The sequence below is a fragment of the Ictidomys tridecemlineatus genome, chromosome 6 (genome assembly GCF_052094955.1).
Source record: "Ictidomys tridecemlineatus isolate mIctTri1 chromosome 6, mIctTri1.hap1, whole genome shotgun sequence".
Classification (NCBI taxonomy): domain Eukaryota; kingdom Metazoa; phylum Chordata; class Mammalia; order Rodentia; family Sciuridae; genus Ictidomys; species Ictidomys tridecemlineatus.
The window spans coordinates 103,874,359-103,886,448 of NC_135482.1; the positions used below are offsets into that span (position 1 = coordinate 103,874,359).

At 37.5% G+C, this 12,090-nt stretch overlaps 1 protein-coding gene across 1 annotated transcript; it reads left to right on the forward strand.

Moving 5' to 3' along the window:
• Nucleotides 1–26: 26 nt before the first annotated feature.
• Nucleotides 27–1,171, forward strand: Mrpl51 (mitochondrial ribosomal protein L51). Its single transcript, XM_005338352.5, has 3 exons — nt 27–263; nt 348–461; nt 840–1,171. Exons 1-3 carry the CDS (start codon nt 188–190, stop codon nt 1,034–1,036), a joined length of 387 nt encoding a protein of 128 aa, XP_005338409.1. The 5' UTR covers nt 27–187; the 3' UTR covers nt 1,037–1,171.
• Nucleotides 1,172–12,090: the final 10,919 nt, after the last annotated feature.

Genomic DNA, 12,090 nt, shown 5'->3' on the forward strand with positions numbered 1-12,090 from the left:
GGGTGGGGCTTGTGTGATTGGGAGAGGCGGGGACTGCGCCCAAAGCTCCCTGGGTAAGGGCCAAGATGGCCGCCTCCTGCTTTGTATCTGTGTGAGGCCAGTGGAGACGGTGCCATCTCTTTTGAGGTCACGTCTGACCCTCATACTGGGACTTTTTTGGTATGCCGTTGAGAGACAGTCTAGAGTAATGGCAGGGGTTCTCTCTTGGGCAGGTAGAAGCTTGTGGGGCTGGATGCCCTACGCATGCAGAAGCTTCTCTATGGGTAAGTAGCTAATGTAGAAAGGTGCTTGGAGAACTGCTTTTTAATAGGCAGCTCAGATTCATTCCTTTTCTTCCCCATCTTAAGGTGTTCCGCGATTGACCGTCCGTATAAGGCTCACCCTCCCGCCTCCCAAAGTGGTTGATCGGTGGAACGAGAAGAGGGCCTTGTTCGGAGTATATGACAACATCGGGATCCTGGGTAAGACTCGACGCCGAATTTCAGAAGGGCTACTACACAGTAACTACTGTCTTTTTCACCTGTGTAGAGAATCATCGTATGACTGTTTTCATACTTTTCTGAGTGCCCTACATGAATTAATACACTTAATCTTCATAATCTTTCCGTTTTACAGGTGAGAAAACTGAGGAACTGCAAGGTTAAGTAATTTTTTTAAAGCTAGTAAAAAAATTTGAACCCCAAGCATTCTGACTCCAAAGTCTGTGCTCTTGATGCTGTACCATAATGTGTCTTGTTTAAAGGTGCTGCTCAAGAAGATGCAACTTTGGGTTGAAGGCTTAGCTGGTCTAGGCCTTGTTGTATTGTCTTGGTACTAATATGTTCTTTCACATTACACAGGGAACTTTGAAAAGCACCCCAAACAACTAATCAAGGGCCCCATATGGCTTCGAGGCTGGAAGGGGAACGAATTGCAGCGTTGTATCCGGAAGAAAAAAATGGTTGGAAATAGAATGTTCTTTGATGACTTGCACAACCTTAACAAACGTATCAGCTATCTCTATAAGCACTTTAACCGACATGGAAAGTATCGGTAGATCGGAAAGCTGGGAACTGTGGAAGAGGCACATCCATCTCTAGCACTCTGAAGAAGGGGAACAGAACTTTTCCTTATGAGGAAAGGATTTTGTTTTCTCTCTGTAATAATAAAATGTGGCTTCTTTGGAATCTGATTTCCACATAGTTTATTCTTTTTTTTTTTTTTAATAAAGAGAGAGTGAGAGAGGAGAGAGAGAATTTTTAATATTTATTTTTTACTTCTCGGCGGGTCGCACGCATACCAGGCGAGTGCGCTACCGCTTGAGCCACATCCCCAGCCCCACATAGTTTATTCTTCATGTAAACTATAAAGTATGTCTCTAAATTTTTTTTTTTTTTTTTGGTGGTACTGGGAACAAACTGGGGGCACTGCTCTATAAGTGAGCTATATCCCCAACCCCACCCTTTTTTATTTAGTTGTAGTTGGACACAATACTTTTATTTTATTTTTATGTGGTGCTGAGGATTGAACCCAGTGCCCTGCACATGCTAGGCGAGTATTCTACTGTTGAGCCCCAACCCCAGCCCTCCCCAGCCTTTTTTATTGTTCAATGGGTCTTGCCAGGTTGCCAAGGCTGAACTTGAATTTAGGATTCTCCTGTTTTTGTCTCCCAGATGGTTGCAATTATGGGTGTGTGCCATCATGGCTGGCTTATCCTTGTGGTGTAGGGTCTTAGGTTTGCACTTCACTACTTACCCTTACAATCTATAACTGGCCTTCAAAAAAGAAAATTTGAGCATAGCATAGTAGCACAATCCTGTAATCCCAGTGACTTGGGAGACCGAAGCAGGAGAAGCACAGGTTCAAAGCCAGCCTTAGCAAGTTAGTGAGACTCTAAGCAATTTAGTGAGACCCTGTCTCAAAACATAAATAAATAGGAGCTGGGTATGTGGCTCAGTGGTTAAGCATCCCTGGGTTCAATCTCTGGTACTCTCCACACCAAAAAAAGAAAAGTTGGTGAGACAAGTTTATTGTTAGTGCAGAGCCAATATTGAAAGTGTGTGTGTGTGTGTGTGTGTGTGTGTTGCTAGGATTAAACTCAGGAATTTGTAGATGCTAAGCTATATTCCTAGTCTCTTGAAAGTGATAATTTTTAATTGCTCAACAATGCCATGAATTTGAAAAGTGTTTCTAAAATGAAATATATTAGAAAAGTGGAATATAGTTCTGCATTACTCTCATCAAAAATTATTTACTAGGTAACCTCTCTAGGAATTATAAGAAAACAAAACAAAAAATGTGAAGGTGTGAAGTATCCTCCCTATTTTCATCTGAGTCATTAAGTACCATGTAAGTTGTGTAGATAGGTGATACAAATCTTGACTGATCATCAGAATCATCTGGGTAGTTTAACATTTCAAAAGCCTGGTCCCAGGTTGAAGTATTAAAGTACTTATCTAGCATGCAAGAGACCCTGGGTTTGATCCTTAGCACCACAAAAACATACAAACAAACAAGAAAGAAAGCCTGGTTCCAACCCCTAGAGAGTTTGATCAGTAGAGATGAGATCGAAAGTCCTGGGCATCCATGTGGGTTTTTAAAAAAATTAATTTTGTTTTTTACAGGATTGAACCCAGGGTCTCATGCATGCCAGGCAAGTGCTCCACTGCTAAGTTATATCCCCAACCCTGTTTTTAATTAAAAAAAAAAAAAAAAAGATCTAGCCAGGCTTGGTGGTGCATGCCTATATTCTCAGGAGCTCAGGAGGCTGAGGCTGGAGGATCACAAGTTCAAAGCCAGCCTCAGCAATTTATCGAGGCCCTAAGCAACTTTGTGAGACCCTTTCTCTAAATAAAATACAAAAAAGGGCTAGGGATGTTGCTCAGTGGTTGAGTGCCCCTGAGTTCAATCCCCAGTACCCCCAACCCTGCCCCCCAAAAAGATCTATACATAGAATGTAAAATTTAAAAATTACAAATGGTAATCAAATGGAAAGTTTTCTTGCAAACTATCTCCCCACCCCCCTTCAAGGACAACCATTCAAGTGCCTCTTTAATGCTCTGACATTTACTGTGTATACATAAGCTTATATTACCTAGCTTTTAAAAAGTGGGATTTCAACAGGTACAGTTGCGCCTACCTGTAATCCCAGCTGCTTAAGAGTCTGAGGTGGGAGGATAAATTCAATTTCAGCCTGGGCAACTTAGCAAGACCTTGTCTCAATATCAAGTTTAAAAAAATGGCTGGAGATATAGCTCACTCATAGAGTGCTTGTCTAGCATGTGCAATGGCCTGGGTTCAGTCCCTAGAACTGCCTCCTCCTGCCACACACAAGGTAGAATTTCACAGATATGTACCTTGGTTTTTCACTTAATATAAATTGGAGATTGTTTTATATATTCACATTATTTACCATATTGACTTAACCAGTCCTAATTTGATATTTATTTAGATTGTTTTTAGTCTTAATTTTTCAAAGTGTAACTTCTAATTTTAGGTCTTCTTAATTTTAAAATCCCTCAAGTGATATTATTTTTTAGTTTTTTTTTTCCCTCAGCTGATTTTAATTAGCCATGTTTGGAAATCACTGATGTGGATTATAAGTGATCTGGATAAGAGAATATGTCTGACTGGCATAATCAAAAGAGGCTTCTTAGATGAGGTTGGATTTTGGAAAGCAGAGAGGGAGGACATAGAACATTTCAAGTGGATAAGAGAAGAATGATCAATAGTATATGATTGAGAGAATATAAATTTGATAAGAGATGGTGAGGTGGATCAAACTATTGAAAGCATATTCTGACACTATCTCTTCTTTATCCTTTGATATTATTTGGCTGTGAAACAAATAACTTTTAACAACTACTGCAATGAAGGGGAAAATGTTGTTACACTTTCTAGAGCCATATATAATATGGTTAAATTTTTTAGTATGTCTCCAGTTAGTGAGACTCTCAACAAATATATGTCAAATGAAATAAAGCATTTGATGTATTCCTTTTTTTTTTTTTTTTTTTTTTTTACTTCAACAGATTTATTTTTCAAAGGAATGGATTTAGAGAAAAAACATGGGGCACAGAAGTATGGGATAGAAAATAAATAGAAATGTAAGCTATTTTGCTAATTGTTTTATAATCACAATAAACTAGTACAGGGAATGCCCTATAAAAAACAATAAATTGTTTTAAAAAATAAAATCAATTACATAATTTAAAAAAAACACAATAAATGTTCCAAGATCAAGCTATTCCCTTAGTAAGGCTGAAGATTTCAGTCGGTGGTATTTGGGATTTAGGCTTCAGTTTTTATTTTTGGATGGATCACTGGGTGTATGGCACAATCCATGCTTTTAACCAGATTTGAGAGAAGAATGGCCACTTGGCTCAGGTAGAATTAGATGAAGTGTTTGGTTTCATGTGTCACATAACTACTGAAGTTCCCACAATGCAGTGTCAGGTGGGGTTGTACTTCTTGTTAAACTCCTTCTTAATGTGGGCTGCAATATCCTTTTCTGTTCTATTTCTCTAATGTCTGAGTAGCACACTTCACAGGATCCTGTTGCATCTCTTCCCACATGTCCCCATTTTTATCAGTGCCTTTCAGTTATACATGGTTACCATTGGACAGTGGCTGGGTGGCTGCAAGTGTCTCCTGAGGAAGGTGCTGGTGTAGCTCGAACCCAGAGGAAGTTGGTATTGCTATTGAGGCCTTGGAGCATCTAAACTGATGTATTGCTTTTAAAGAAGTCTTTTATGTGGGCCAAAGAGCTATTGGTGTTCTTCAGCAAGGTTTTTATAAGGTTGATATGAGCAAATCTGTAATATAAACTTAATTAAGAAAATAGGCTTTGGGGACTGGAGTAGGTTGGTGGTAGAGTGCTTGCCTAGGGTGTGCAAGGCCCTGGGTTCTATCCCCAGCATTGCAAAAAACAATAGCAACAACAACAAAATAGGATTTGAAGTTAGACAGGTCTGGGTTTGAATTCAAGCTCTACCTCTCTTTGACCCTAAATAAAGTAGTTAACTTCTGAGCCTTAGTTTTATTTTTCAGCTCGTTGAATAGGAATAATACAGACCTTTCCCTCCTAGAATTATGCTAGGAATAAATAAAATTATGCAGGTAAAAATTTTAATAACAGAGTTTGGCAAATGTACATAGTAATGACATTCCTCTGGAATGAGTGTAGTGGTCACCAATTTTACAAATCTGAAGAACTGAGTGAATATGTTTTTGTTTTTGTTTTTAAAGAGGAGAGGGAGAGGGAGAGAGAGAGAATTTTTAATATTTATTTTTTAGTTTTCGGTGGACACAACATCATTGTTTGTATGTGGTGCTGAGGATCGAACCCGGGCCGCACGCATGCCAGGCGAGCACGCTACCACTTGAGCCACATCCCCAGCCCCATGAATATGTTTTTAAATTATTTAAAAAATAAAAGGAGTACTGAAAACTAAAGAACATGAATTACTTGTAGATACAATTTGGGATTTAAAGGTAGATTAAGTTCTTTATTTGATCCAAATACTTTAAAGTTAAAAGTATTTATGTCAATCCACCCTGAAAACAACAATTCCTTAATTCATATTCTCTGGGTTATCTAGGCTCAGCTGGTTAATTCTTTCCATTTGTTGTGGGTTGGAGTGGATTACACAATTGTATTTAGCTTTGAACTTGTTTTAGTCTAGCAGGTCCAAAATGTCTTCACTTGTGTTTGCTTCCTCTGTGGAGTAGCTGAAATTCTTTTTACACATGGTCTTATTGTTCAGGTATTTAGCCCAGACTACTACTTTTTTTTTTTTTTATTGATTGTTCAAAACATTACAGAGCTCATGATATATCATCTTTCATACATTTGACTAAATTGGGTTTTGAACTCCCATTTTTACCCAGCCCAGACTTCTTTATAGGCTTGATCCTAGGGCAAAAATAGAAGTTGCAAGGCTTCTTAGACAAAGGTCAAGAAGTCCTAGTATCACTTGTGCCACATTCTGTTAGTCAAAGTGTCATAGGCCAGCCCATATTCAACCTGGTGAGGAAATGAATTCTGTGTTTTGACCAGAGAAGCAGCATATGGTGACAGGGATGTGAGAAAGTATTGGCAAATATATATATATATATATATATATATACACACACACACACACACACACACACACACACACACACCACATGCACGCACCCAATCAAAACAACATTTCGTGTCTTTTTCTTCTCAATAAAAGAACTCAATAAATATGAAGTTAGATTAATACGTATTTGTTAAATAGATTTTGGGGAAATGAATTGATGTGTTTATATGAAAGTATATTGTGGGGGGCATGGTGGTCTGTAATCCCAGTGATTTTAGAGCCTGAGGCAGGAGGATTGCAAGTTTGAAGTCAATCTCAGCAACCTAATAAGACCCTTTCTCAGTAAAAGATAAAAGGACTGTGGATGTAGCCCAGGGGAATAGTACCTTTGGGTCCAATCCCCGGTTTTAAAAAAGAATATACAAGAGTGAGGTTTTTAGTGGGGTGACTGGAAAGGATTTTGTGGAACTAGAATGGAGAAAATCAAATATCTGAGGCTGTTAAGTGTAATGAATGCTAAATACATGTTTTGATAGAGTATGCGATTGTTAGTGAAGAGAAAATTAATAGTTAATTTAATAGGTATTTATAAAATACTTCCTGCTGCAAAGATAGAAAAGATCTTGTTTTCAAAGACAGAACAATTTTGGGCTGGGGATGTGGCTCAAGCGGTAGCGCGCTCGCCTGGCATGCGTGCGGCCCGGGTTCGATCCTCAGCATCACATACCAACAAAGATGTTGTGTCCGCCGAGAACTCAAAGACAGAACAATTTTATTTTTGATAGGAAGCAGTATTTAACATTTTCCTTCAATAAACACTGAACTATAATGTACAAGGATATTTGGAGAAACATAAATCACTAACGGATTGGGTTCCTGCTTCCAAGTAGACTTCATTTTACTCAGAAGGTATATAATATATAAACAAAATATGGATTTGAATATGTTAACTATATGAAAAGTTCTCTGAGAGGTTTTTTTTTTTTTGGGGAAAAGTCAGAAAATCGTTGAAGATGTAGCTCTTGAAGTAAATCTTGGACAATTTCAGCTGCGAGACGTAGGAAATCAAGTATGTAGGTGTACAGAGGAAGGACACCTGTCTCATTGCATTCCCTGGGAGCAGGAATGCAGACAGGGAGGGCTTCCTGGAGGAGGTAATAACCACTGAGTTGTCTTAAGAGAGTGGAAGCTAGCAGGCTTTCCAGGCAGATGAAGCAAAAACAAAGGCCAAGTAAAGTGGTGCAGCCACTTTGGAAAATCCACAGTTCCCCATAAAAGTTAAATGTAACATTATCAATGGCCCAGTAATTTCCCTCCTATGTTTATACCCCAAAGAACTGAAAAATAATGTCTATATAACACTTGTGCACAAATATTTGTAGCAGCATTATTCATATAGCCAAAAGAGGAAATGAACCCAAAGAGGAATCAACCCAATGCCTATCAGCTGATGAATGGGTAACCAAAATGTGTTATATCCATTCAATAGAATATCAACAGTCATTGAAATGCATGAAGTATAGCTATATGCTACAACATGGATAAACCTTGAAGACATTATGCTGAATGAAAGAAGCTAATCACAAAAGCCTACATGTCATATGATTCCATTTATATGAAATGTTCAGAATAGACAAATCCACAAAAACTAGATTAGTTTATTCCAGGGATGGAATAAGGCGTGAAGAATGGGGAATCACTTCTCATATGTACAGAGTCTCTTTTGTGGTAATATAAATATTCTAGAAGGTGACAGGGTGGGAAGACGTTGGTCAGAGATACAAAGTTTCACTTGGGAATCCAGATCTATTGTACAATATGGTATAGTTAACAATGCATTGTATGCTTGAAAATTGAATTGCTAAGGGTAGATTTTACTTTTATTATTATTATTATTACTGGGGATTGAACCTAGGGGTGATCTACCACTGAGTTACATTCCCAGTCATTTTGTATTTTTTTATTTTGAGGCAGGGTCTTGCTAAATTGCCCAAACTGACTTTAGATTTATGAACCTCCTACTTTCAGCCTCTTGAGTTGCTGGGATTACAGGCATACTCCACCACAACTGACAGATTTTGCATTCTTACCACAAAAAATGAAAAGTATTTGAGGTAGTGCATATGTCAATTGGCTCAATTTAGTCATTGCACAATATATATATACCTTGAAACATCATGTTGTACACCATAAGCATATACAATTTTTGTTAATATAAAAAATTTCACCTGGACATGGTGGTGCATGCCTGTAATCTGAGAGACTGGAGGCTGAGGCAGAAGGATCACAAGTTCAAAGTCTGCCTCAGCAATTTAGCAAGGCTCTAAGAAACCTAGTGAGAACCTATTTCAAAATAAAAAAATAAGAAGGACTGGGGATGTGACTTAGTGATTAAGCACCTATAGGTTAATTTCTGTACCTAAATAAATAGATAGATAAAATGTGAAATTAGTGGTGATTGTTGTATATAATCTTGAAAAAATAAAAACCATTTGTATAATAAAATGATTGGATTGTATGGCATTTGAACGGAAAAAAACAATGGGGTGGAAGACAAAGATTTGATTTTTGAATATTTTCTTATTTATTTTTGTGGTGCTGGGATTGGACTCAGCTATACCTTTGAGCTACATCCCCAGCCCTTTTTATTTTATTTTTTGGGTACCGGGGATTGAACTCAGGGGCACTTGACCACTGAGCCACATCCCCAGCCCTATTTTGTGTTATTTAGAGACAGGGTCTCACTGAGTTGCTTAGTGCCGTGCTTTTTGCTGAGGCTGGCTTTGAACTCGAGATCCTCCTGTCTTAGTCTCTCAAGCCACTGGGATTACAGGCAACCGCCATGCCACCTGGCCTCTATTTTATTTTTGAGATAGGGTCTCCCTGGCCTCTAACTTGGAATCCATACAGTCTCAGCCACCAGAGTCACTGGGATTAGAGGCATGTACCACCATGCTAGGGCAAACATTTGTTTCTAAATTAACTTACACTTTACAAATCAAAGCAATACATACGTATAGTTAATCTAAACAAAGGACAAGTTATATTGTTATATGTAGCAGCAATCCTCTCCTTCCACCCCAGCCTACCCTCTAGACTAACTTTCCAGAATAGACTTTCACTTTTTTTAGCTATTTTTATGGTATTTATCATCATAATTTGAAATAATACACTCAACTGCTCTTGATGGCTTATTGGTTTTAGACATCTACTAAATTCCTGTTGTGGAAATGAGTGTTTAGCTCTCCATGCTTACCTCATTCAATGTAGAAAAGAAAAATTTAAAAATTCAACTTCTATTTAGGAATTTTTTAAAAAGCTGGACACAATGGCACATGCCAATCCCAGATACTTGGGAGGCTGGAGAGGATTGCAAGTTTGAAGCTAACCTCAGCAACTTAATGAGATCCTGTCTCAAAAAATAAAAATGGTTGAGCTTGGTGATAAAGCATTTGTGGGTTCAATACCCAATAACAGCAGCAGCAGCAACAACAAAAGATCTTGTTTCAAAATGAAAAAAAAAAGGGTGTAGTTCAGTGGTAGAGAATAAATGGGTTAAGTCCTCAGTACCACAAATAAATAAATGAAATTAAAAAATTAAGTGAGAAACAGAAGGAAATTTCCTTAACTTGGTAAGGGTTCCATACTAGAGATTGAGAGCATATATTTAAGAATATGTACTCTTTAAAATCAGGAACAGACAATAATGTCAACTATAACTGCAGTGGTTTGATTTAACACTATTTAGTACTATTTACTTTTCAGTGTTTTTTTTTTTTGAAAAAGATTTTAAGAAATGGAAGCAAAGATATCAAAATTGTGATCATTTTCAGATGGTATGATTTTCATTGTCTAAAACAAACATTTTAAAAACAACACAAAGTGGAAAAAATAAAGTAAAATTTGAAAAAATATTCATGCAAACTAAAAATACATTCAGGAACAATGCACATTTGCCAAACAAAACGATGGTGAGGTTTGCAGAAGAGGTTTGCAGAAGAGGCTAGCGAGAGAGAGAGCGCACACCAAGGAGTGAGCTTTTATTGGGGAACAAAAAATTCAAGGGAAAATCTCATCCAATGAAGGTTAAGGGGGGCAGCATCCCTAGGTCAGGGCCAGTGATTGGGTCTTCAGGTCAGTGGCCAGGCACACCTCTGAGAAGTAACTCAAATCACGTGCGAGGATGGCCTCCCACACTTGTAGATACATCAGTTTGATCTCTGCTTTCATGTTCACATGTCATTTTTCCTGTGTTTGTGTTTCCCCCATTTTATAGTGGATACCAGTCATGATCTCAATTTAACTAATGACATCCAAATAAGGTTACATTCTGAAATACTTGGGGTTTAGAGCTTTAACATAAGAATCTTTGGAGGACACAATTTGACCCATAGCAATAGCCTTCAGTCTTTTCAAGGAGTTTGGTTTATTTTGTTGTTATTTTTTTCCTGGGGACTGAACCCAGGAGCACTCTGCCACTCAGTAAGTTGCTGACGCTGGCCTTGAACTTGTGATCTTCCTGTCTTAGCCTCCAGTGTCACTGGAATTACAGGCACGTGCCACCATGCCCAGCTTCTCAGAGATGTGTGTGTGTGTGTGTGTGTGTGTGTGTGTGTGTGTGTATATTCATTTAGTTGTAGTTTGACACAATATCTTTAATTAATTGATTGATTTTTCTTTTAAAGAGAGAGTGAGAGAGAGAGAGAGAGAATTTTAACATTTATTTATTTTTTCTTAGTTCTCGGCAGACACAACATCTTCGTTTGTATATGGTGCTGAGGATCGAACCCGGGCCGCACGCACGCTAGGCAAGCGCGCTACCACTTGAGCCACATCCCCAGCCCTAATTAATTGATTTTTGTGCTAGGTGAGCACTCTACCACTGAGCCACAACCCCAACTCCCTCAGGGCATTCTTACACTTTTGTTGTTAGCTCTTGAAATTCATGATTCCTTATATCTTCTATATGATCTCTCTCTCTTTTTTTTTTTAGTTGTATATGGACACAATACTTTTATTTTATTTGTTTATTTATTTATTTTTATGTGGTGCCAGGGATTGAACTTAGTGCCTCATGCATGCTAGGCAAGTGTTCTACTGAGCTACAACCCCCTCCCCCCAGTTTTGATTTTGAGAAAGAGAGCCAGTGACCTGTATTAGCTAGTCATTTTTTTTTAAGCTAGTCATCTTGTCAGGAGAATTTATACCCCTCTCCCCTCTTTTTTCTTACACCCCACCACTATATCACCTTTATCACTTCATTATACCACCATTTAAAATCATCAGATAGTGTTTGTAATAGGAATTTATACATATTATTCATTACTTAGCCACATGATATGCAGTGATATAACATTTTTTATAAAATTCTTTATATCTTTATTGGGATATAATTTTTCATATCAGACAGTTCACCAATTTCAATGAGTTTTAGTATATTCACAGTTTTGAATTCATCACCACAATCAATTTAGAAAAATTTCATCATTACCCTAAAATGAAATCCTACATCCCTTAGCCATCAACTTCAATTACCCCTCCTTTCTAGTTTTAGGCAACTAATCCATTTCCTGTTCTTATGTATTCTGGATATTTCATATAAATTGTACCATATAATATGTGACTCTTTGGACTGACTTCTTTCACTTAGTAGTTTCAAAGTTTACCTATGTTGTACCATGTATTAGTACTTCATTTGTCTTTGATCAAAATAATATTCTTATTGTATGTCACATTAAACTTATCCATAAGTTGATGAACATTTGAGTTATTTCCACTTTTTGGTTATTTGATTTTGAGAAAGAGAGCCAGCGAATATTCATACTGCTATGAACATTCATGTACAAGGTTTTGACTTCATTTCTGTTAGGTGTATACCTAAAAGTGGAATTGTGGATCATATGGTAATTCTATGTTTGTTTGAACAACTAACAGACTCTTTTTTAAATTTTTTTTTTTTTTTACTTTTTAGATACACATGACAGGAGAGTATATTTTGACATAGACCCTTTTTAAAATTGAAAACCCCAAGTGCCCAAATTTT

Excerpts from the sequence above, each read along its gene's own strand:
- Mrpl51 (XM_005338352.5), top strand. The coding sequence starts at position 188 with ATGGCAGGGGTTCTCTCTTGGGCAGGTAGAAGCTTGTGGGGCTGGATG. Across the intron at positions 264-347 it reads ATGCAGAAGCTTCTCTATGG|GTGTTCCGCGATTGACCGTC; the intron begins GTAAGTAGCTAA and ends CCCCATCTTAAG. Across the intron at positions 462-839 it reads TGACAACATCGGGATCCTGG|GGAACTTTGAAAAGCACCCC; the intron begins GTAAGACTCGAC and ends CACATTACACAG.